This window comes from Oncorhynchus masou, chromosome 12 (genome assembly GCF_036934945.1).
Source record: "Oncorhynchus masou masou isolate Uvic2021 chromosome 12, UVic_Omas_1.1, whole genome shotgun sequence".
In the NCBI taxonomy this organism is placed as follows: Eukaryota; Metazoa; Chordata; class Actinopteri; order Salmoniformes; family Salmonidae; genus Oncorhynchus; species Oncorhynchus masou.
Genome location: NC_088223.1, coordinates 77,518,686 through 77,545,087, shown reverse-complemented (window position 1 = coordinate 77,545,087; position 26,402 = coordinate 77,518,686). Strand labels below are relative to the sequence as shown.

At 42.4% G+C, this 26,402-nt stretch overlaps 1 protein-coding gene across 2 annotated transcripts in view; it reads right to left on the bottom strand.

The window, feature by feature from the left end:
- LOC135550849 (glycerophosphodiester phosphodiesterase domain-containing protein 5-like) overlaps nucleotides 1-23,071 on the bottom strand; it is a 29,656-nt gene extending 6,585 nt beyond the window's left edge. Inside the window, exons 1-9 of one of the 2 annotated variants that reach the window (XM_064982016.1) lie at nucleotides 22,051-23,071; nucleotides 18,066-18,235; nucleotides 16,996-17,099; nucleotides 12,039-12,132; nucleotides 9,148-9,207; nucleotides 8,677-8,775; nucleotides 8,492-8,585; nucleotides 4,517-4,662; nucleotides 3,907-3,989 (exon numbers count right to left, since the gene is read on the bottom strand). In XM_064982016.1, coding sequence (XP_064838088.1) covers nucleotides 3,907-3,989; nucleotides 4,517-4,662; nucleotides 8,492-8,585; nucleotides 8,677-8,775; nucleotides 9,148-9,207; nucleotides 12,039-12,132; nucleotides 16,996-17,099; nucleotides 18,066-18,233 — 848 coding nt within the window. In that variant the 5' untranslated portion in view covers nucleotides 18,234-18,235; nucleotides 22,051-23,071. Of the gene's footprint in view, nucleotides 1-3,906; nucleotides 3,990-4,516; nucleotides 4,663-8,491; nucleotides 8,586-8,676; nucleotides 8,776-9,147; nucleotides 9,208-12,038; nucleotides 12,133-16,995; nucleotides 17,100-18,065; nucleotides 18,325-22,050 lie in introns of both variants that reach the window. The other variant, XM_064982014.1, reaches the window with a different exon arrangement.
- Between the last annotated feature and the right edge of the window lie 3,331 nt (nucleotides 23,072-26,402).

The window sequence follows — 26,402 nt, the reverse complement described above, 5'->3', positions numbered from 1 at the left end:
TACTGAGTAAAGGGTTGGACGTCAGCCTCAACTTCAACAGTGAAGAGGCGACTCAGGGATGCTGCCCTTCTAGGTAGAGTTCCTCTGTCCAGTGTGTGTTATTTTGCTCATCTTAATATTTTATTTTTATTGACCAGTCTGAGATATGTATTATTCTTTGCAACTCTCCCTAGAAGGCCAGCATCCCGGAGTCACCTCTTCACTGTTGACGTTGAGACTGGTGTTTTGCGGGTACTATTTCATGAAGCTGCCAGTTGAGGACTTGTGAGGCATCTGTTTCTCAAGCTAGACACTAATGTACTTGTCCTCTTGCTCTCCTCTTTCTATTCTGGTTAGGACCAGTTTGCACTGTTCTGCGAATGGAGTAGTATACAACATTGTATGAGATCTTCAGTTTTTTTGCAATTTCTCACATGGAATAACCTTCATTTCTCAGAACAAGAAGAGACTGACGGATTTCAGAAGAAAGTAATTTGTTTCTGGCTATTTTGAGCTTGTAATCGAACCCACAAATGCTGATGCTCCAGATATTCAACGAGTCACAACAAGGCCAGCTTTATTGCCTCTTTAATCAGGACAACAGTTTTCAGCTGTGCTAACATACAGTTGAAGTCGGAAGTTTACATACACTTAGGTTGGAGTCATTAAAACTCATTTTTCAACCACTTCACACATTTTTTGATAACAAACTATAGTTTTTGCAAGTCGGTTTGGACATGTACTTTGTTCATGACAAGTAATTTTTCCAACAATTGTTTACAGACAGATTATTTCACTGTATCACAATTCCAGTGGGTCAGAAGTTAACATACGCTAAGTTGACTGTCCCTTTAAACAGCTTGGAAAACAATTCCAGAAAATTATGTCATGGCTTTAGAAGCCTCTGATAGGCTAATTGACATCATTTGAGTCAATTGGAGGTGTACCTGGGGATGTATTTCAAGCCTACCTTCAAACTCAGTACCTCTTTGCTTGACATCATGGGAAAATCAAAAGAAATCAGCCAAGACCTCAGAAAAAAAATGTGTAGACCTCCACAAGTCTGGTTCATCCTTGGGCAAATTTCCAAATGCTTGAAGGTACCACGTTCATCTGTACAAACAATAGTACGCATGTATAAACACCATGGGACCACAAGTGGCTGTTCCACTGATGTCAGAAGGTGAATTCACCAATTTGTAAGTCGCTCTGGATAAGAGCGTCTGCTAAATGACTTAAATGTAAATGTAAATGTAAATACCACAGGAAGGAGATGCGTTCTCTCTCCTAGAGATGAATGTACTTTGGTGTGAAAAGTGCAAATCAATCCCAGAACAACAACAACAAAGGACCATATGCTTCCTCCAGATGCTGCCCACAAATAGAACATTTGTGGGCAGAACAGAAAAAGCGTGTGCGAGCAAGGATGCCTACAAACCTGACTCAGTTACACCAGCTGTCAGGAGGAACTGGACAAAATTCACCCAACTTATTGTGTGGAGTTTGTGGAAGGCTACCCGAAACGTTTGACCCAGGTTAAACAATTTAAAAAGGCAATGCTACCAAATACTAATTGAGTGTATGTAAACTTCTGTCACACTGGGAATGTGATGAAAGAAATAAAAGCTGAAATAAATAATTATCTCCTATTATTCTGAAATTTCACATTCTTAAAATTAAATGGTGACCCTAACTGACCTAAGACAGGTAATTTTTACAAGGATTAAATGTCAGGAATTGTGAAAAACTGAGTTTAAATGTATTTGGCGAAGGTTTATGTAAACTTTCGACTTCAACTGTAATTGCAAAAGGGTTTTCTAATGATCAATTAGCCTTTTAAAATTATCAACTTGGATTCGCTAACACAATGTGCCATTGGAACACAGGAGTGATGGTTGCTGATAATGGGCCTCTGTACGCCTTTGTAGATATTCCATTAAAAATCTGCCTTTTCCAGCTACAATAGTCATTTACAACTTTAACAACATCTACACTGTATGTCTGATCAATTTGATGTTATTGTAACGGACAAAAAAAATAGGCTTTTCTTTCAAAAACAAGGACATTTCTAAGTGACCACAAACCTTTGAACACATAAACACACTGAGTGAACAAAACATTAAGAACACCTGCTCTTTCCATGACAGACTGACCAGGTGAATCCAGGTGAAAGCTATGACCCCTTATTGATGTCACTTGTTAAATCCACTTCAGTCAGTGTAAATGAAGGTGAGGAGACCGGTTAAATAAGGATTTTTAAGCCTTGAGACATGGATTGTGTACTGTATGTGTGCCATTCAGTGAGTGAAGATTTAAGTGTCTTTGAATGGGGTATGATACTAGGTGCCAGGCGCACCGGTATGTGTCAAGAACTGCAGCGTTGCTGGGTTTTTCACGCTCAACAGTTTCCCGTGTTTATCAACAATGGTCCACCACCCAAAGGACATCCAGCCAACTTAACACAAGCGTGGGAAGTATTGGAGTCAACATGGGCCAGCATCCCTGTGAAAAGCTTTCGACGCCTTGTAGACCCTGACAAATTGAGAATGTTCTGTGGCAAAAGGCAACTCAATATTAGGAAAGTGTTCTTTATGTTTTGTACACTTATTCTTTGGGTGTAAAATACTGTAAAACCACCAGCAACTTGGCTCCAAGTGATTTTAATTTAGGAAATCTGATCCAAAGTATTCCCATGCATAATATAATATATGTGACTGTACACAAATGTAAGCAAGGTTTGAAATGGTTGTTTTATTCAAATATTATATCTGTTTGAGCTTCTTGTGGTCAATTATTTGTAATTACAGCGCCTTCAGAAAGTATTCACACCTCTCGACTTTTTCCACATTTTGTTGTGTTACAAGGTGGGATTCAAATGTATTTAAAATTGTCATTTTAAGAAAATACTCTAATGTCAATGTAGAAGAAACATTCTAACATTTATAAAAAATGTATGAAAAATAAAACAATAATATATATTGATTACATAAGTATTCAACCCCATTGATCATTGCTAGACAGACATTTTTAGGTCTTGCCATAGATTTTCAAGCCAATTTAAGTCAAAACTGTCTTCATGGTAAGCAACGTCAGTGTATATTTGGCCTTGTGTTTTAGATTTTTGTCCTACTGAAAGGTGAATGTCTCCCAGTGTCTGTTGGAAAAGCAGAATGTACCAAGATTTCCTCTTGGACTTTGGCTGTGCTTATCCCTATTCCTTTTCTTTTCATCCAAAAAGACTCCCTAGCCCTTGCCAATGACAAGCATACCCATAACATGATGCAGCCACCACCATGCTTGAAAATATGAAGAGTGGATTTTCACTCACATCAGGGATATGTTCTGTTGGATTTGCCCCAAACATATTGCTTTGTATTCAGGACATAAAGAGAATTCCTTTACATTTTTTTTACAGTATTACTTTAGTGCCTTATTACAAACAGGATGCATATTTTTGAATATTTGTATTATGTAGAGGCTTCCACCTTTTCACTCTATCATTTAGGTTCGTTTTGTGGAGTAACTACAAAATGTTGTTCATCCATCCTCAGTTCTCTCCTATCACAACCATTAAACTAACTGTTTTAAAGTTGCAATTGGCCTCATGGTGATTCAATGTTGCATACAGAGTGAGTCCATTCAACTTATAATGTGACTCGTTAAGCACATTTTTACTCCTGAAGCTTGCCATTACAAAAGGGTTGAATACTTATTGACTCAAGACATTTATGCTTTTCATTTTTAATTAATAGGTAAACATGTCTAACATAATTCCACTTTGACATTATGGGGTATTGTGTGTAGGCTAGTGACAACTATCCACTCAAGAAAAAAACAACCGGCCTGCGGCTGAATGTAGTTGATTATCCGCGAACTAGATGGAAACGGAGCATTTAGGTGTGAGGAGGGTGGACAACCACCACTGACCTGATGGTGACGTCAGTCTCTAGACCTTGCCCTCCAGCCTCCACCGCCTTCTCAAAGGACATGAGAGTGTTCTCTGGAGCAAGCTGGGGTATAACACACATACAAATGATTTGAACATATGGTTACCCTAAACAGAGGTACTACTGACACAGATGATAAATACCAGGCACAAACATCAGTTCAGCTAATAACATAGCCCAAAAGTTTTGACTTATACTGACAACGGTAATAAATGATCAAACTACCACACTTCTTCTACTACTACATCACGTGTTGTTTACAGGGTTAGCCTAGCCTTTACAGGTATGGCCTTGCTCAAGTGAAAATCGGCACATTTTTCACCTCGTCGCTTGGATTTTCAAACTAGCAACCTTTCAGTTACTGGCCCAACACTCCAACCCCTAGGCTACCTGCAGGCAGTTAGTATTGAAAAGAGTTGTTGAGAATGGGTTAGTGTTGATGAGAATGGGTTAGTGTTGATGAGAATGGGTTAGTGTTGATGAGAATGGGTTAGTGTTGATGAGAATGGGTTAGTGTTGATGAAAATAGGTTTTTAGCTATGGATAAGAATGGGTTGGCATTAATGGCGTTGCTGATGAGGCCTACCCACCATGGGTGCCCCTCTGTGCCCAATGAGGGCTGGTGCGAGGCCCAGAGTGCCCTCCTCTTTAAGACAGGGCGAGTACATGCCCAGGGGCACCAGGTAGAGGGCACACAGCACCGCCAGGTACAGCCCCATGATGAGCGCCTGCCCAACTAGAACACACAGACACACTGTTTACAAAGGGATACAGTTATTCATTTGTGGTTGATATGTGGAATCTGATGGCAATTTCCTCAAGACTAAAGAAAGAATAAAAATGATAAGTAAAACAAATAATTATATTTAAACAGAACAAAACATGAATATCTACAGATGTATTCTTTATTATATGCAGACATCACTGTTGAGATAGAAAACCTCCCTAAAGTTTCACACATCAGAGATGTTCACTGTTGAAATAAAAAACCTCTGAAGTTTCCTTCCTTGCCCTAGTTTTGAATCAAATCAAATTTATTTGTCACATACATATGGTTAGCGGATGTTAATGCAAGTGTAGCGAAATGCTTGTGCTTCTAGTTCTAACCATGCAGTAATATCTAACAAGTAATATAACCAAACAATTTCACAACAAATACCTTAAGTGTAAAGGAATGAATACGAATATGTACTTAAAAATATATGAATGAGTGATGCCCGAACGGCATAGGTAAGATGCAGTAGATGGTATAGAGTACAGTATATACATTTGAGCTGATTAATGTAGGGTATAAAAACATTATATAAAGTGGCATTGTTTAAAGTGGCTAGTGATACATTACATCAAGATGGCAAGATGCGGTAGATGGGATAGCGTACAGTATATACATATGAGATGAGTAATGTAGGGTATGTAAGCATTATATAAAGTGGCTAGTGATAAATTGATTACATCAATTCTTCCATTATTAAAGTGGCTAGAGTTGAGTCAGTATGTTGGCAGCAGCCACTCAATGTTAGTGATGGCTGTTTAACAGTCTGATGGTCTTGAGAAAGAAGGTGTTTTTCAGTCTCTCGGTCCCCGCTTTGATGCACCTGTACTAACCTCGCCGTCTGGATGATAGCTGGGTGAACAGGCAGTGGCTCGGGTGGTTGTTGTGCTTGATGATCTTTTTGGCCATCCTGTGACATTAAGTGGTGTAGGTGTCCTGGAGGGCAGGTAGTTTGCACCCGGTGATGTGTTGTGCAGACCTCACGACCCTCTGGAGAGCCTTACGGTTATGGGCTGCGCAGTTGCCGTACCAGGCGGTGATACAGCCCGACAGGATGCTCTCGATTGTGCATCTGTAAAAGTTTCTGAGTGTTTTTGGTGGTGACGAGCCAAATTTCTTCAGCCTCCTGAGGTTGAAGAGGCGCTGCTGCACCTTCTTCGCCACACTGTCTGTGTGGGTGGACCATTTCAGTTTGTCCGTGATGTGTACGCCAAGGAACTTAAAACTTTCCACCCTCTCCACTACTGTCCCGTCAATGTAGATAGAGGGTTGCTCCCTCTGCTGTTTCCTGAAGTCCACAATCATCTCCTTTGTTTTGTTGACATTAAGTGTGAGGTTATTTTCCTGACACCACACTCGGAGGGCCCTCACCTCCTCCCTGTAGGCCGTCTCATCATTGTTGGTAATCAAGCCTACCACTGTTGTGTTGTCTGCAAACTTGATGATTGAGTTGGAGGCGTGCATGGCCACCCAGTCGTAGTGAACAGGGAGTACAGGAGAGGACTGAGAACGCACCCTTGGGGGGGCCCAGTGTTGAGGATCAGCGGGGTGGAGATGTTGTTAACTACCCTCATCACCTGGGGGCGGCCCGTCAGGAAGTCCAGGACCCAGTTGTACAGGGCGGGGTCGAGACCCAGGGTCTCGAACTTAATGACGAGTTTTGAGGTTACTATGGTGTAAAATGCTGAGCTGTAATCGATGAACAGCATTCTTACATAGGTATTCCTCTTGTCCAGATGGGTTAGGGCAGTGTGCAGTGTAATGGCGTCGTCTGTGGTCACATTAGGGTGGTAAGCAAATTGGAGTGGGTCTAGGGTGTCAGGTATGGTGGAGGTGATAAGGTCGTTGACTAGTCTCTCAAAGCACTTCATGATGATGGAAGTGAGTGCTACAGGGCAGTAGTCATTTAGCTAAGTTACCTTAGCTTTCTTGGGAACAGGAACAATGGTGGCCCTCTTGAAGCATGTGGGAACAGCAGACTGGGATAGGGATTGATTGATTACATCTGTAAACACACCAGCCAGCTGGTCTGCGCATGCTCTGAGGACGCGGCCGGGGATGCCATCTGGGCCTGCAGCCTTGCGAGGGTTAACACATTTAAATGTTTTAATCACGTTGGCTACAGTGAAGGAGAGCCCACAGGTTTTGGTAGTGGGCCGTGTCAGTGGCACTGTATTGTCCTCAAAGCGAGCAAAAGTTGTTTAGTCTGTCTGCGAGCAAGACATCCTGGTCCGCGACGGGGCTGGTTTTTCTTTTGTAGTCCGTGATTGACTGTAGACCCTGCCACATACCTCTTCATCTTTGTGTCTGAGCTGTTGAATTGCGACTCCACTTTGTCTCTATACTGACGCTTAGCTTGTTTGATTGCCTTGCGGAGGGAATAGCTACACTGTTTGTATTCGGTCATGTTTCCGGTCACCTTGCCCTTATTAAAAGCAGTGGTTCGCGCTTTCACTGTTGCACGACTGCTGCCATCAATCCACATTTTCTGGTTGGGGAATATTTTAATAGACGCTGTGGGTACGACATGACCAATGCACTTGCTAATAAACTCGCTCACAGAATCAGCATATTCGTCAATGTTGTTGTTCGTCGCAATGCGGAACATATCCCAGTCTACGTGATCGAAGCAATCTTGAAGCGTGGAATCCGATTGGTCGGACCAGCGTTGAACAGACCTGAGCGCGGGAGCTTCCTGTTTTCATTTCTGTCTGTAGGCTGGGAGCAACAAAATGGAGTCGTGGTCACCTTTTCCAAAGGGAGGGCGGGGGAGGGCCTTATATGCGTCAGGGAAGTTAGAATAACAATGGTCTAGGGTTTTGCCAGCCCTGGTAGCACAATCGATATGCTGATAGAATTTGGAGAGCCTAGTTTTCAGATTATCCTTGTTAAAATCCCCAGCTACAATAAATGCAGCCTCAGGATATGTGGTTTCCAGTTTACATAGAATCGAATGAAGTTATTTTAGGGTCGTTGATGTGTCTGCTTAGGGAGGGGAATATACATGACTGTGATTATGATTGAAGAGAATTCTCTTGGTAGATAATGCGGTCGGCATTTGATTGTGAGGAATTCTAAGTCAGGTGAACAGAAGGACTTGAGTTCCTGTATGTTATGATCACACCACGTCTCGTTAATCATAAGGCATACACACCCGCCCTTCTTCTTACCAGAGAGACGCTTGTTTCTGTCGGTGCGATGCGTGAAGAAACCAGGTGGTTGTACCGACGCAGATAGTGTGACTCGAGTGAGCCATGTTTCTGTGAAGCAAAGAACGTTACAGTCTCTGATGTTTCTCTGGAATGCTACCCTTGCTCGGATTTCGTCTACCTTGTTTTCAAGAGACTGGACATTGGCGAGTAGTATGTTCAGGAGCGGTGCACAATGTGCCCGTCTACGGAGCCTGACCAGAAGACCGCTCCGTCTGCCCCTTCTACGGCACCGTCGCTGGCTGGGTCCAATCCATTGTCCTGGTAGGCCAAACAGAGGATCCGCTTCGGGAAAGTCGTATTCCTGGTCGTAATGTTGGTGAGTTGACGTTGCTCTTATATCCAATAGTTCCTCCCGACTGTATGTAATAAAACCTAAGATTTTCTGGGGTAACATTGTAAGAAATAACACATAAAAAACAAAATACTGCATAGTTTCCTAGGAACGCGAAGCGAGGCGGCCATCTCTGTCGGCGCCGGAAGTCAACAATCAAAGTCAGTATTTGCCTTATTCTACTCTGTAATTAGCATATTATGTATACAGCTGCTCAAACAAGCCCCACCTACTCAATCACAAGTCTCACCTTTCCTATTGATGTGGTAGAAATGCAAGGCTATTGGCCAGGAAAGGAGTGTCATCAGCAAGACTCCTCCCACGTGTAAATATGGTGCCGTCACCTATTAAGAACAAACATATTGCAGGAGGTGAAGTAAAGAGAAAATAAAGAGAGAGATATGACCATAATAGAAGAAATAAGGGAGGCCCCACCTGGAAAGAGAGGAGAAGAGTGGTCCACTCTTTGCTACATAGGTCAGACAGCACTGCTATGGCAAGAATGGAGAAGGCTAGACTCACCAGGACCCCAATCTGGCAACACATCCGGAGGAGCAGTACAGTTAGGACAACAGACAACCATTGGCACCTTACCCTTTTCACACTAATGAGCATTTCATTTTGCACTGAGCTGAGCACAATAAATTTTCACTTCATTTTTTCAGGATCTATCCATAAATCTGCAGCATTCAGCATTTCATCAGTCTTTTCTTCTACCAGGCAGTCAGCAATTTAATCTAGCTAAAGTCATTCATTTCATCTAGACATGGGAAAATGGATGGGATGATTCTAAAGCTTATAAGAGCAAAGAGGATGTCTAGGAGAGACAGGGAGGATAGGAAACACGATATAGAGAAGTAGGCAGAGGAAGTTGAAATTGGGCAGAGGAAGGCATGTGGACGTTACCTTGTGGCCCCAGTGTAAGGACAGCTTCTGTCCCTCTGACAGCAGACATACAGCCAACACCTACATATTAAAACACATACACACCATTAGAGAGCTAAGTACAGTATAACCCTGGTACTGTATAGTACAGTATATCCCTGGTACAGTATATCCCTGGTACAGTACAGTATAGCCCTGGTACTGTATAGTACAGTATATCCCTGGTACAGTATATCCCTGGTACAGTACAGTATAGCCCTGGTACTGTATAGTACAGTATATCCCTGGTACAGTATATCCCTGGTATAGTACAGTATAGCCCTGGTACTGTATAGTACAGTATATCCCTGGTACAGTATATCCCTGGTATAGTACAGTATATCCCTGGTACAGTATATCCCTGGTATAGTACAGTATAACCCTGGTACTGTATAGTACAGTATATCCCTGGTACAGTATATCCCTGGTACAGTACAGTATAGCCCTGGTACTGTATAGTACAGTATATCCCTGGTACAGTATATCCCTGGTACAGTATAGCCCTGGTGCTGTATAGTACAGTATATCCCTGGTACAGTACAGTATAGCCCTGGTACTGTATAGTACAGTATATCCCTGGTACAGTATATATCCCTGTACATATCCCTGGTACAGTATATTCCTGGTACAGTAAAGCTCTGGTTCAATAGAGTATATCCCTGGTACAGTACAGTATAGCCCTGGTACTGTATAGTACAGTATATCCCTGGTACAGTACAGTATAGCCCTGGTACTGTATAGTACAGTATATCCCTGGTACAGTATATCCCTGGTACAGTATATCCCTGGTACAGTACAGTATAGCCCTGGTACTGTATAGTACAGTATATCCCTGGTACAGTATATCCCTGGTATAGTATATCCCTGGTACAGTATATTCCTGGTACAGTAAAGCTCTGGTTCAATACAGTATATCCCTGGTACAGTACAGCTCTGGTTCAGTACAGTACAGCTCTGGTTCAGTACAGTACATTCCTGGTACAGTACAGCTCTGGTTCAGTACAGTACATTCCTGGTACAGTACAGTATAGCTCTGGTTCAGTTCAGTACATTCCTGGTACAGTAGAGTATAACTCTGGTTCAGTTCATTACATTCCTGGTACAGTACAGTATAGCTCTGGTTCAGTTCAGTACAGTACAGCTCTGTTTCAGTACAGTAAAGCTCTGGTTCAGTACAGTATATTCCTGGTACAGTACAGCTCTGGTTCAGTACAGTATAGCTCTGGTTCAGTACAGTATAGCCCTGGTACAGTACAGTATATGCCTAGTACAGTATAGTACAGTATATTCATGGTGGAGTACAATATAACTCGGGTTCAGTACAGTACAGTAAAGCCCTGGTAAAGTACAGCTATGGTTCAGTATAGTACAGTATATTCCTGGAACAGTACAGCTCTGGTACAGTATAGTATATTCCTGTTACAGTACAGCTCTTGCTCAGTACACTATAGTATATTCGTGGTACAGTACACTATACAGTACAGTTCTCATCACTAAGGACTCTGGGACTAATAACCTCCCTCTGCAACTGGATCCTGGACCGACCCCAGGATCACGAGCAGACCCAGGTGGTAAGTGTAGGTAACAACACAATCGCCACGCTGATCCTCAACATGGAGGCCCCTCAGGTGTGCGTGCTCAGTCCCCTCCTGTACTCCCTATTCACTCATGACTGCATGGCCAGGCATGACTCAAACGCCATCATTAAGTTGGCCAATGACACAACAGTGGTAAGCATGATCAGCGACAACAATGAGACAGCCTATAGGGAGGAGGTCAGAGACCTGACCATGTGGTGCAAGGCCAACAACCTCTCCATCAATGTGATCAAGACAAAGGAAATGATTGTGGACTACAGGAAAAGGAGGACCGAGCACACCACCATTCTCATAGACGGGACTGTAGTGGAGCAGGTTGAGAGCTTCAAGTTCCTTTCTGTCCACATCACCAACAAACTAACATGGTCCAAGCACACCAAGACAGTCGTGAAGAGGGCACAACAAAACCTATTCCCCCTCAGGAGACTGAAAAGATTTGGCATAGGTCCTCAGATCCTCAAAAGGTTCTACAGCTGCACCATTGAGAGCATACTGGTTGCATCACTGCCTAGTATGGCAACTGCTCGGCCTCCGACTGCAAGGCACTGCAGAGGGTATTGAGTACGGCCCAGTACATTACCAGGGCCAAGCTTCCTGCCATCCGGACCTCTATACCAGGCGGTGTCAGAGACAAAAAAAAATGTCAAAGACTCCAGCCACCCAAGTCATAGACTGTTCTCTCTGCAATCATGGCAGGCGGTACCGGAGTGCCAAGTCCAGGTCCAAGAGGCTTCTAAACAGCTTCTATCCCCCCAAGTCATAAGACTCCTGAACATCTAATCAAATGGCTACCCAGACTATTTGCATTGCCCCCCCTTCTACACTGCTGCTACTCTCTGTTGTTATCTATGCATAGTCACTTTAATAACTCTACCTACATGTACATATTACCTTAATTACCTCGACATCGGTGCCCCTTCACATTGACTCTGTACCGGTACCGGTAGCCCTGCTATTGTTTTTTTTGTTTTTTTATCTCTTACTTTTAGGTATTTTAAGTATTTTCTTAAAACTGCATTATTGGTTAGGGGCTTGTAAGTAAGCATTTCACTGTAAGGTCTACTACACCTGTTATATTCAGCACGTGACAAATAAAATTGTATTTGATGTATAGCTCTGGTTCAATACAGTATATCCTTGGTACAGTACAGTATAGCTCTGGTTCAGTATAGTACAGTATATTCCTGGGGGGATCCCCAGATTGATCTGTGACTGATTTATGCTTGCCCTGCAACCCCCCTTGTGGAGCCCCACAAACAAACACACACCCCTCACCAGCAGCAGAGCGATGTAGCTGAAGAAGGCGGCAGCGATGACCAGCAACACCACAGACCAGGGGAACCAGAAACCCAGGTTCCCAAAGTTAAACCTGGAGAAAGAGAGAGAAAATCGGAAGGAAGCGAGCGAGCGAGAGAGCGAGAGCAAGGATGGCGATGAGAGTGGGGATGTGTGTGTGTGGGGTACTCAGGGCTCAATTGTCCCTCTAAACACTCTGACATCAATGCAAATGTAATCAAAAATCATCATCATCATTAAACACTTATCAACAGTATCATGTTTTTAAATTCACTGTTAGGCTACATTTTTTTGACCTCGCTGAGATGATCAATTTGAAGAATGAAGTTCAACAACAGGTTCAAACTGGAAAACATGATCCTCGTGGATGTTGTTTCAAACAACACAATTGATGTTGTTTCAAAGCCAAATAACGAAATTGACAGCGCTTTCTAAGGTGATAATTAATTTAAAGCATTTAAGACGCTGAATGTAAATCACTTATACACATATTAGAGCTTATGCATACGCCTGTACTGTGCCTTCAGAAAGTATTCATACCCCTTGACTTATTCCACATTTTGTTGTGTTACAGCCTGAATTCTAAATGGATTAAACATAATTGTTTTCACCCATCTAAAAACACACACAGAATACCCCATAATGACAAAGTGAAAACATATTTTTAAAAATGTTTGCACATTTATTGAAAATTAAATAAAGAAATATATAATTTACATACAATGGGGCAAAAAAGTATTTAGTCAGCCACCAATTGTGCAAGTTCTCCCACTTAAAAAGATGAGAGAGGTCTGTAATTTTCATCATAGGTACACTTCAACTATGACAGACAAAATGAGAGAAAAAAAATCCTGAAAATCACATTGTAGGATTTTTAATGAATGTATTTGCAAATTATGGTGGAAAATAAGTATTTGGTCAATAACAAAAGTTTATCTCAATACTTTGTTATATACCCTTTGTTGGCAATGATAGAGGTCAAACGTTTTCTGTAAGTCTTCACAAGGTTTTCACATACTGTTGCTGGTATTTTGGCCCATTCCTCCATGCCGATCTCCTCTAGAGCAGTGATGTTTTGGGGCTGTTGCTGGGCAACACGGACTTTCAACTCCCTCCAAAGATTTTCTATGGAGTTGAGATCTGGAGACTGGCTAGGCCACTCCAGGACCTTGAAATGCTTCTTACGAAGCCACTCCTTCGTTGCCCGGGCGGTGTGTTTGGGATCATTGTCATGCTGAAAGACCCAGCCACGTTTCATCTCCAATGCCCTTGCTGATGGAAGGAGGTTTTCACTCAAAATCTCACGATACATGGCCCCATTCATTCTTTTCTTTACACGGATCAGTCGTCCTGGTCACTTTGCAGAAAAACAGCCCCAAAGCATGATGTTTCCACCCCCATGTTTCACAGTAGGTATGGTGTTCTTTGGATGCAACTCAGCATCCTTTGTCCTTCAAACACGACGAGTTGAGTTTTTACCAAAAAGTTATATTTGGTTTTCATCTGACCATATGACATTCTCCCAATCTTCTTCTGGATCATCCAAATGCTCTCTAGCAAACTTCAGACGGGCCTGGACATGTACTGGCTTAAGCAGGGGGACACGTCTGGCACTGCAGGATTATAGTATGGTAACAGGAATATACTATACTATACTGTACCCTGGCGGTGTTACTGATGGTAGGCTTTGTTACTTTGGTCCCAGCTCTCTGCAGGTCATTCACTTTCTAGTTGTAGCGATGAGACGAGATAGTAATTACTAACAATTGGATACCACGAAATTGGGGAGAAAAAGGGGGTCAAATTAAATATAAAAATGTTTAAAGATAATTGCTGGTGCGCTGAACTGCAGCGCCAGCTGTGCCACCAGAGACTCTGGGTTCGCGCCCAGGCTCTGTCATAACCGGCCGCGACCGGGAGGTCCACACAATTGGCATAGCGTCGTCCGGGTTAGGGAGGGTTTGGCCGGTAGGGACATCCTTGTCTTATTGCGCACCAGCGACACCTGTGGCGGGCCAGGCGCAGTGCACGCTAACCAAGGTTGCCAGGTGCACGATGTTTCCTCCGACACATTGGTGCGGCTGGCTTCCAGGTTGGATGCGCGCTGTGTTAAGAAGCAGTGCGGCTTGGTTGGGTTGTGTATCGGAGGACGCATGACTTTCAACCTTCGTCTCTCCCGAGTCCGTATGCGAGTTTCAGCGATGAGACAAGATAGTAGCTACTAACAATTGGATACCACGAAATTGGGGAGAAAAAGGGGGCAACATTCAAAAAACAATAATAAATAAATAAAAAATAAAAAAGATAATTGCTAGACATAATTTTCAGGTCTTGCCATAGATTTTCCAAGTAGATTTAGTCAAAACTGTAACTCGGTCACTCAGGAACATTCATTGTCTTCTTGGAAAGCAACTCCGGTGTAGATTTGGCCTTGTTTTTTAGGTTATTGTCCTGCTGAAAGGTGAACGAATCTCCCAGTGTCTGGTGGAAAGCAGACAACCAGATTTTCCCCTAGGATTTTGCTCAATTCCATGTATTTTTATCCTAAAAAAACTCCCTAGTCCTTAACGATTACAAGCATACCCATAACATGATGCAGCCACCACTATGCTTGACAATATAGAGAGTGGTACTCAGTAATGTATTGGATTGGATTTTCCCTAAACATATAACTTCTTATTCAGGACAAAAAATGAATTGTTTTGCCACATTTTTTGCAGTATTACTTTAGTGCCTTGTTGCAAACAGGATGCAAATTTTGGATTTTATTTTTCTTTTGTACACTCTTCCTTATTTTCACTCTGTCAATTAAGTTATTATTGTGGAGTAGCTACGTTGTTGATCCATTTTCAGTTTTCTCCCATCAGCCATTAAACATTGTAACTGTTGTAAAGTCACCATTGGCCTCATTGTGAAATCCCTGAGCAGTTTCCTTCCTCTCTAGCAGGAAGGAAGGACACCTGTATCTTTGTAGTGACTGGGTGTATTGATACACCATCCAAAGTGTAATTCATCATTTCACCATGCTCTAAAGGATAGTCAATGTCTGCTTTTGTATTTTTACGCATCTACCAATGGGGCCCTTCTTTGCGAGGCATTGGAAAATCTCCCTCGACTTTGTGGTTGAATCTGTGTTTGAAATTCACTGCTCGACTGAGGGACCCAACAAAAAAATTGTATGTGTGGGGTACAGAGATGAGGTAGTCATTCAAAAATCATGTTATGCACTATTATTGCACACAGAGTGAGTCATTTACTTTTTAAGCAAATTTGTACTCCTGAACTTAAGCTTGCAAATTGCCATAACAAAGGGTTTGAATACTTTTTGACTCAAGACATTTCAGCGTACATTTGTAATTAATTTATAAACATTTAAAAAAACATAATTCCACTTTTACATTATAGGGTATTGTGTGTAGGAAAGTGACAAATAATATAAATGTTATCAATTTTAAATTCAGTCTGTAACACAAGTCAAGGGGTGTGAATACTTTCTGAAGGCACTGTATATGAGCACAAAAAAAAGATGTAAAAAATAATGATTGTGCGGTTATACAATACATAACCTAATAGCCTACCGCATATTACGCATGCCAGAAAAACATAACAAAAGACAGATTTAAGATGTCTTTGGTACAGAATTGGTCTAGCCTATACTCCAAAACAAAAAAAAGATAGTAATAGCCTTTGAATGTGGACTGTATTATTAGGCATACTGGATGGACTGGTTACCTTGTGCTATGCTCCAAACTTTCTATCCATGCGTCTGGGAGAGAATGTATAGGCCTGGGTGATGCTGTTGGTTCATTGATTGTGCAGGTTGATTTACCGAGTTAGCCTACAATTATAGTGAATTTTGTATTTGATTTTGAATAGCCTAGTAGTAGGGCCTTTTTTTAATAGTTTTATAATTAATAGGCTGACAATATCTTTAGCCACAGAATATCTCCTCCTCTCTCGTCTTATTCCTTTCTCAAGCGTGCAGAGATGGGGCCTGTCAACAGTTTAATTAAATATGTTTTGTTGTTACTATCAATGTTCCTTATAGATTTCTCTTGGTTTGGTCCGAAATGAAGCACTGGGTAGCTTTAGAAACATGGTTGGAGAGTCCATGACATAGAGTTTGGGCGGAATATCACCTGTCGCACAGCGAGAGGCTGCATGCTCCTCAAACAGTGGTTGATGTGTGAAATGAAAGAAGGGTTCTTATTTGCCCAGACATTTCCACAATCCTGTGTGAATGCAGACTTTTGATGGTTGCCACTAAAAAGAGAAGAATCCCAACTGCTACTGTAAGTCCATTTCTAAGCTGCTCCACTATGTTATAAAGCCGGAGAAGCCTACCCAGTATAATTTAAATTAAGGGAAAGCAGCCTCCATTCACTATTCCAGTGCATACGGATGACATGTCTTTTCCCCCTTGCCCCTGTTCCCTTGTTCCTGCCCATTTGATAATGCACCATTCCAAATCGAAACAAATGTTACATATTAGTAAAGACAAGATTACATTTAGAATAGTCTGATGGGTGAAAATATGATTGCTTGATGGGAGAACATTGTGTGCAGACTAATGGAAAGAACAGGGCAAGCTTTTTATAACTTTTTCAAATAGTCAATAGCAAGAGTTGTGGCTATACAGTAGGAGGTAATGTTGTTAATGTGATGCAGGAGAGGAGATTCTCCTGACAGGAACACCACTAAATCTCAATGACATACTCCTGCTGCTACCACTGCTGCCACAGAGTTGTGGTCTGGCCTTGCACGTGTGTGTGTGTGTGTGTGTGTGTGTGTGTGTGTGTGTGTGTGTGTGTGTGTGTGTGTGTGTGTGTGTGTGTGTGTGTGTGTGTGTGTGTGTGTGTGCTTATATATTTGAATGCTTGTTCATACTTAGATTTGTGTTTACATTACATTGTGACTATGTAATAGTCAGACCTACCAGTCAAAATCATTGTAGTCATTCTGAGCTTCACTCCAGAAGTAGAGGAAGACCAGTGTGAGACAGAATGTCAAGATGAGGAGTGCAAAGCTGGCACATTCCAACTGCAGGGGAGAGAGACACAATAAATACCACATAGTGACTTCATAACAAGTGCACAACCCATATACTGTTGGCATGGAAATGTACACTAACAAGTAATTACCAGTGATGAGGATTGAACCCACAACATATTGGTGGCAAGGCAGGGATTCATGGCCAGAGCCACTACCTTCGCCAGACCTTTTTCACTTCTATTTGTGTTTTCCCTTGACATATGAGGTAAACAACTCAAGCCTGGGCTAACATTAGTTAATGGATTGTCACACAGCAAGTTGTTGTTTTGCAGCATTTAAAGGAAAACTCCACCCAGAAACTATTAGTCCATTGTTGCTATAGTCCCAAAAATGTTTAGCATGTCAGCAATCAAGTGTTCAAGATATATAACTACAGCCGGTATTTCTGTATTTTGAGAGTTATATATCTTGAAAAGTTGATTGCTGACTTGCAAAACATTTTTGGGACTATATCAACAGTGGAACAATGAAACAAATACCAAAAGATGGGTGGAATCTTCCAATAAATGCTCTTACAAAACATAAGAGAGTGCTATTCTTTGAAAGGGCTGAATGTATGCATTTATTGCCTAGAATGCTTTCCATACAGTTGAGGGAGTGCACTTTGAACTCTGAGGAGAGGGAGCAATGTGAAGAAAAGCTCCTTACTGGCTAAACAGTGATTGTAAAACTGTGACAGTAAAAATTATGTAAGCCATGAAAGATATTGACAGAGTGAGGGAGAAAAAGAAACAGATAACTTGTGTGTGGGCACGCATGCATGTTGTGCATGTGAGTGAGAGAGAGTACAGTGTAGTATTAGTGTGTGTGAGTATAGTCTCTGTCAGGGGTATAAAACCATCCTGTGAAATGACCAGATATTCAACAAACAAAAACAGCTTTTCACATCAAATGATCTCACTTGGGAACTCAATCCCCCCGTCCTGTCCCTGCTGGACCCCTGACATCCCTGACCTTGCTGCAGCAGCAGTCTCCCGGCGTGGCGCGGGTCCTCTGGTAGCGTCTCCATTGACAGCCGTAGAGTCCGGCCAGGCATGAGACGAAGGGCTGGTGCTCGTAGCGCTGCAGCAGCCGACAGCGCACCACAGGCAGCTTCCCCAGGGTGGTCAGAGAGGGGGCCATGGCTCACACACACAACGCCATCACGATCACACACGAGAGAGAGAGAGAGAGAGAGAGAGAGAGAGAGAGAGAGAGAGAGAGAGAGAGAGGTCTACACCAGTTTTATTCAGTGCATGTGACAAATAAAATTGGATTTGATCTTGTCAAGGGGTTTCAGATTTCACAAGGTCCCGGATTCAAGCGCCGCTCGGGCCTTCAAGCCCCGCCTTCATCACAAAAGGTAGAGATGGTGGAGAAGGACAATGAGTAAAAAGAAATCGTGTCTAACCTTAAATCTGGCTCCAAAACATTTAACAACTGCTGTAGGCCTAGATTATGAATCAATCAAACCATACTAAGTACGTGATTACAGGCTAGGTGAAGGACAAGCCCCATTATGACACACATCGTAATTTTCACAATGCTTCAGTTTGGGATGGTTACCGTCTCTGAATTTGGGGATTTCCCTCTGAGGGATCCACAACTCATTAACTTCTACCTTGATTGTGGGCTAGTGGGCTACTATGTGTTAGTTGACCACCATCTATTATGTTTACTGTTAAATGACAAAGAAAGAGATTAGCCATGGATTACTGGAATAGCACTGTATAACAATTTATCCAAAAATAAATCATTTTGACTGTCAAATGTTTTCTTTCACGATATCAAAATAGAAACATCTCCTTGCTTTAAAGTCAAAACATATTTTTGGAAAGTTCATATGCTGAGCTAGCCATTAAAAAAAGTATGGTCAACAGATCTAATTGAATCTGAAAAACCCTTTAACTAGAAAATAATATGGAAAAATAAGACCATGGCATCCCCTAATCCGAACCATAAATGTATACATCAATGTGCTCACAGACTGTGTATTTAACACCAAGGAAACGTTTTATGATGAAATTGGTCCCAACTCCCAACTATTCACTGTGTCCCCTAAATCAGGTAGGTGCATTCCTTCATATGATGTGGGAGTGCTCTGCACTTAAAATTACTTCTGGGGCAAAGTTACAACATTAATTTTGAAGTGGATGAATTTAAATATTCAAAGCTTTGCACCTATTATTTTATTTGACAATGATAGCACCTTGAATCTCTCAATCAATCAGAGAAAAGTATTGCTGACAGGCCTCACTGCAGCGATTTTTTGGGGGGTCTAAATGGTACCTCATTCTTTCCCATTTAACCAGGGGATACAGTTACTACTAGAAGTTATAACAATAAAATTAATTGACAACGAGAATGAATGTGCTAGTCAAGGAACAATTGAGACTCTGGGGATGGATGGGTGGGAGTGGGACTGATAAGCAACCTCATTTGGTGGGTGGAATGGGAAGGAGTGAGAGGCATGCTTTCGTTGGGTAGGGTAAGTGGGGCATGGTTTCGTTGGGTAGGGTAAGTGGGGCATGGTTTCGTTGGGTAGGGTAAGTGGGGCATGGTTTCGTTGGGTAGGGTAAGTAAGTGGGGGGTAAGTGGGGCATGGTTTCGTTGGGTAAGGGGGGCATGGTTTCGTTGGGTGGGGTGGGGCATGGTTTCGTTGGGTAGGTAAGTGGGGCATGGGGGGTAGGGTAAGTGGGGCATGCTTTCGTTGGGTAGGGTAAGTGGGGCATGGTTTCGTTGGGTAGGGTAAGTGGGGCATGGTTTCGTTGGGTAGGGTAAGTGGGGCATGCTTTCGTTGGGTAGGGTAAGTGGGGCATGGTTTCGTTGGGTAGGGTAAGTGGGGCATGGTTTCCGGGTGGGGCGGATGCAGGAAGGTGGATGGGGAATGGATTGGGGTTATTTTGTATGCATTTCTTTGCTTGTTTTTGTACCTGTAATCCCCCTCTGTAAAATGACTAAATTAAATTAAAGAAATTTCACAAAAAATAAACTATTGTTGGTATTAATTTTTTAACTGTTCTTATTAATATACAGTTGAAGTTGAATTAGGTCGGAATCATTAAAAATTGTTTTTCAACCACTCCACAAATTTCTTGTTAACAAACTATAGTTTGGGAAAGTTGGTTAGGACATCTACTTTGTGCATGACAAGTAATATTTCCAACAATTGTTTACAGACAGATTATTTCGCTTATAACTCACTGTATCACAATTCCAGTGGGTCAGAAGTTTACATACACTAAGTTGACTGTGCCTTTAAACAGCCTGGAAAATCCCTTGGCTTTAGAAGCTTCCATGGCTTTAGAAGCTTCTGATAGGCTAATTGACATCATTTGAGTCAATTGGAGGTGTCCCTGTGGATGTATTCAAACTCAGTGCCTCTTTGCTTGACATCATGGGAAAATCAAAAGAAATCAGCCAAGACCTCAGAAAAAAATTGAAGACCTCCACAAGTCTGGTTCATCCTTGGGAGCAATATCCAAACGCCTGAAGGTACCACATTCATCTGTACAAACAACATCGACATAACCTGAAAGGCTACTCAGCAAGGAAGAGACCACTGCTCCAAAACCGCCATAAAAAAGCCAGACTACGGTTTGCAACTGCACATGGGGACAAAGATCGTACTTTTGGAGAAATGTCCTCTGGCCTGATGAAACAAAAATAGAACTGTTTGGCCATAATGACCATCGTTATGTTTGGAGGAAAAAGGGGGAGGCTTGCAAACCGAAGAACACCATCCCAACCGTGAAGCATGGGGGTGGCAGCATCATGTTGTGGGGGTGCTTTGCTGCAAGAGGGACTTCATAAAATGGATGGCATCATGAGGATGGAAAATTATGTGGATATATTGAAGCAACATCTCAAGACATCAGTCAGGAAGTTAAATAGGTCTTCCAAATGGACAATCACCACAAGCATACTTCCCAAGCATAGGTTGTGGCAAAATGGCTTAAGGACAACAAAGTCAAGGTATTGGAGTGGCCATCACAAAGCCCTGACCTCAATCCTATAGAAAATGTGTGAGCAGAACTGAAAAAGCGTGTGCAAGCGAGGATGCCTACAAACCTGACTCAGTTACACCAACACTGTCAGGAGGAATGGGCCAAAATTCACCCAACTTATTGTGGGAAGCTTGTGGAAGGTTACCCGAAACGTTTGACCCAAGTTAAACAACTTAAAGGCAATGCTACCAAATACTAATTGAGTGTATGTAAAATTCTGACCCACTGGGAAAGTGATGAAAGAAATAAAAGCTGAAATAAATAATTAGCTCCTATTATTCTGACATTTCACATTCTTAAAATAAAGTGGTGATCCTAACTGACCTGAATTTTTACGAGGATTAAATGTCAGGAATTGTGAAAAACTGAATTTAAATGTATTTGGCTAAAGTGTATGTAAATTTCTGACTTCAACTGTATAATCTGTTGTTGGTGCCTAAACTACATAACGCGATCGTTATCTGACAACCAATGACATTATGCACACATTCCATGCACTATGCTGAAAATGACAAATGTTTCTATGTTATTGGAAACAATAATTGCATATGAATTGTAGCCCATACGCTGCAGACGTTAACGCCTTGATGTAGCTTGTATAGCCTAAGTAGGTCTATAGTTGCTGCCCTATGGCGCGGAAATTTCCTCGGGGAACAACCGTGTTTACCTGATACAATAGGCTAGCCTACGTGGACGGTTATTCAAGTTCCAGCTAAAAGCACCTATGATACAGAGTCATCATGCAGGAAATCGTAAATCCCCTAACACATTGACGAATTGGACACATTGTATGCTTAGGGAACTAGTCAGATATATGTATATCCTGTAAGACTGAAGTTATTCAAATGCTAAGAATGTCCATATGTAATATTCAATGCTCATAAATGGCATACATGCAAGTTATTCCCCATCTAAATCCTTTATCCGATACTTTACTCCTTTAAATAACCTACCTCTGAAAAGAGTTCCGTTAGATTTCCAGAATTTCCGAAATCCTTAATGTGATGGTTACTCCAGGGGAAGCAGCAGTACGTATAGTTCCTCTTCTCGGTAATGCACGCCGACCAGGTAAAGGATACCGTGCAATGTCTAATTGACATAGACTGCCGCCTGTTGCAAATGGAGATATGCTTTCGTGTACAGTAAGTAGCGCTATTTCTTTCATCCGGACAACCCCCCTCTAGTGCACGGTCCTTTGATGTTGAATAATGATGGATACAATGTTACAATTTCCCGACTCTGTAGGCTACTCTTATCACATGACAGTGTGTGGAGTAAGCTATAGACTATTTTAGTTACGGACAATATTGTAATCAGAGTTTCAATATCAGCTGACTATATTTCGTATGAAAAAAACGTGTGTTATGCGGTGTGGAAACTGTTAATTTGAATGTGTATTGTGAAGGCGAGGGTAGGGGAATTAAATTGTAATCAAGTTCTTCAGTCTTACGTAACGTAAATCTTACAGTTGCACATTTACAGTTTTACCAAAGATGTTTTATAACTACCCCAAGAGAGACTGCATCCTGTCGTTTCCAATGGGAGCAAATTAATCACAGTAGGCAGAACAAGGAGGTGGGCAGAGCCAAGCATGAGCTCGCGAGATCGTATTGGCGCGTTGTGCATTCCTGTCAGGGAACGCCTACTTTGAAGTGTGCGTGTACAATAACGTAATTCACCCTTGCACTCCTAAACAATGCCATTTAAAAAAAACTTTGGCAAAGGGTCAAGTTTACAAAATGGAGTCCACTCTGTCCGTAACAGATTGTAGTTTTGGGAAGAGAAAGTGTAATGAGATTAAATGTTCTATGATGACAAAATTATCAGAATGTCTGCCAAAATCCATCTCAATTTTCCCCCACTGCCGGACACTGGGCTTTACCATATCTGGTAGTCGTTGGAAACGCAAACCGGATGCTTCAGATTTACACATCAGGTGAAACATCTGGCCCATTTGTGGCTTTACTGTGTGACATAATCAAGTTTCAAAATAAAGGGCCCTAGGAAGTATTTCAAACTCTGCAAAGGTTGGGTCCTGTGTGGCTCAGTTGGTAGAGCATGGTGCTTGCAACGCCAAGCGTCGTGGGTTCGATTCCCGGTAGGGCCACCCATATGTAAAAGTAGTGGCCCCAGCCGACTTGTAAGTCGCTTTGGACAAAAGCGTCTGCTAAATGGGATATATATATATGTGTGTAAAAGGTGGCCACAAACCATTCTAAAAGCATCTCTCTGTGTGTCCCTTTTTTCTTACACACTCAATTTGGTCACTATGAATTCTCAACAAAAGTCTAATTTACAAAATAAACTAAATCATGATATTGTAGGGATTTCTGCTAACTGCGACAGTGTAACCCCCCTTTCGGGCCTCCAACCGGGGCTTCAACAGGCTGACCTGCTAACCACTGCTCAAACAACGGTTTAACCTTTTTGCCTAAGGCAAGGTTTGTTACACTATCCACTCCTTTCGGGAGAGCGTGTCCCTATGCTTCTCCATACCAAGTACATCACATGTGCACGCCTCTCCGATGGTCCCCAAGGCAGCATTCCACCGCTGCCACCAATGTAGCAATTTTTGCTAACGGCAACAGTGTAACCCCCATTGCAGGTCTCGAACTCAGTAATTATTTTATTGACAGGACACCTCTTGAACAAAACGTCCTGCGTTATTCTCAGTAATATACATGTCTGGTACATATTGTAAATCAAATGAAAGACATAAAAATAGAAATGGATCCATGTTTTGAAAGATGCCATTTACTGGGTGGATTACCCAGATAATCCAATATTATAGTCCATAATCTCATAAAAGACCTCTCCATTGCAAAGCCGATGCTGGGTGCGTTTTAGACTCTAACCATGAAAAAAGAGGTAGAAGAAAGGACATGTTTCATGTTAGACAGCGCCATAGGAGTCTACTGCCATCTCAAGGAAAGCCCTGTTGGAAATCTGTCTGTTCTCTGCAGTATATTAGGTGCATTCGAAGTTGTTTGAAGCTGTGACCCCAGCAGGTACCTGTTCCTTGTACAGCTTTTCTTCCCTCAATCCTAACCTTTAACCATTAGTGGGGAAAATTCTAAACTGACCCAAGATCAGCATCCATGGGCAATTTAACCCTACTCTGTTTGATCCACATACACATGGTTAGGAAATGTTAATGTGAGTGTAGAGAAATGCAGTAATATCTAACAAGTAATCTAATAATTCCCCAACAATTACCTATCCCTTTACACTTGTGTGTATAAGGTAGTAGTTTTGGAATTGTTAGGTTAGATTACTCATTGGTTATTACTGCATTGTCGGAACTAGAAGCACAAGCATTTCGCTACACCTGCATTAACATCTGCTAACCATGTGTATGTGAGAAATAAATTTGATTTGATTTGATACACACATCTAAAGGAGTGAATGAGAATATGTACATATCAATATATGGATGAGCGATAGCCGAGCGACATAGGCAAGGTGCAAAAGATGATGTAAAATACATTATACATTATATACATATGATATGAGTAATGTAAGACATGTAAACATTTTTAAAGTGGCATTGTTTAAAGTGACTAGTGATCCATTTATTAAAGTGGCCAGTCATTGGGTCTCAATGCAGGCAGCAGCCTCTCTGAGATAGTGATTGCTGTTTAGCAGTCTGATGGCCTTGAGATAGAAGCGGTTTTTCAGTCTCTCGGTCCCCGCTTTGATGCATCTGTACTGACCTCGCCTTCTGAATGTTAGCGGTGTGAACAGGCAGTGGCTCGGGTGGTTGTTGTCCTTGATTATCTTGTTGGCCTCCCTGTGATATCGGGTGCTGTAGGTGTCATGGAGGGCAGGTAGTTTTCCCCCGGTGATGCGTTGTGCAGACCGCACCACCTTCTGGAGAGCCTTGTGGTTGAGGGCGGTGCAGTTTCTGTACCAGGCTGTGATTCAGCCCTACAGGATGCTCTCAATTGTGCATCTGTAAAAGTTTGTCAGGGTTTTGGGTGACAAGCCAAATTTCTTCAGCCTCCTAAGGTTGAAGAGGCGCTGTCGTGCTTTCAGCACACTGTCTGTGTAGTTGGACCATTTCAGTTTGTCTGTGATGGTTACGCTGAGGAACTTAACTTTCCACCTTCTCCACTATTGTCCCTTCGATGTGGATAGGGGGTGCTCCGTCTGCTGTTTCCTGAAGTCCACGATCATCTCCTTTGTTTTGGTGATGTTGAGTGAGAGGTTGTTTTCCTGACACTACACTCCGAGTGCCCTCACCTTCTTCCTGTAGGCTGTTTTGTCGCGGTTGGTAATTAAGCCTTTGAGGGTCAGCGAAGTGGAGATGTTGTTTCCTACCTTCACCACCTGGGGGCGGCCCATCAGAAAGTCCAGGACCCAATTGCACAGGGCGGGGTCGAGCACCAGGGCCTCTAGCTTGATGATGAGCTTGGAGGGTACTATGGTGTTGAATGCTGAGCTGTAGTCAATGAACAGCATTCATACATGGGTATTCCTCTTGTCCAGATGGGATAGGGCAGAGTGCAGTGTGATGGCGATTGCATCGTCTGTGGTCCTGTTGGGGCAAATTGTATGTAAACTGAAGTGGGTCTAGTGTGGCCAGCAAGGTGCAGGTGATATGGTCCTTGACTAGTCTCTCAAAGCACTTCATTATGACAGAAGTGAGTGCTACGGGGCGGTAGTCATTTAGTTCAGTTATCTTTGCCTTCTTGGGTACAGGAACAATGGTGGCCATCTTGAAGCATGTGGGGACAGCAGACTGATAGGGAGCGATTGAATATGTCCGTAAACACACCATATAGCTGGTCTGCGCATGCTATGAGGACGCGGCTAGGGATGCCGTCTGGGCCAGCTACCTTGAGAGGGTTAACACGTTTAAATGTTTTACTCACGTCGGCCACGGAGAAGTAGAGGGGGGGGCACAGTCCTTGTTAGCGGGCCGCGACGGTGGCACTGTATTATCCTCAAAGTGGGCAAAGAAGGTGTTTAGTTTGTCTGGAAGCATGACTTCAGTGTCCGTGACGTGGCTGGTTTTCTTTTTGTAGTCCGTGATTTCCTGTAGACACTGCCACATACGTCTCGTGTCTGAGCCGTTGCGACTCCACTTTGTCCCTGTAGCAACATTTCACTTGTTTGATTGCCTTGCGGAGGGAATAACTACATTATTTATATTCAGCCATATTCCCAGACCTCGTTCCATGGTTAAATTATGTGGTTTGCGCTGTCAGTTTTGCGCAAATGCTGCCATCCATCCACGGTTTCTGGTTAGGGTAGGTTTCAATAGTCACTGTGGGTACAACATCTCCAATGCACTTCTTTATAA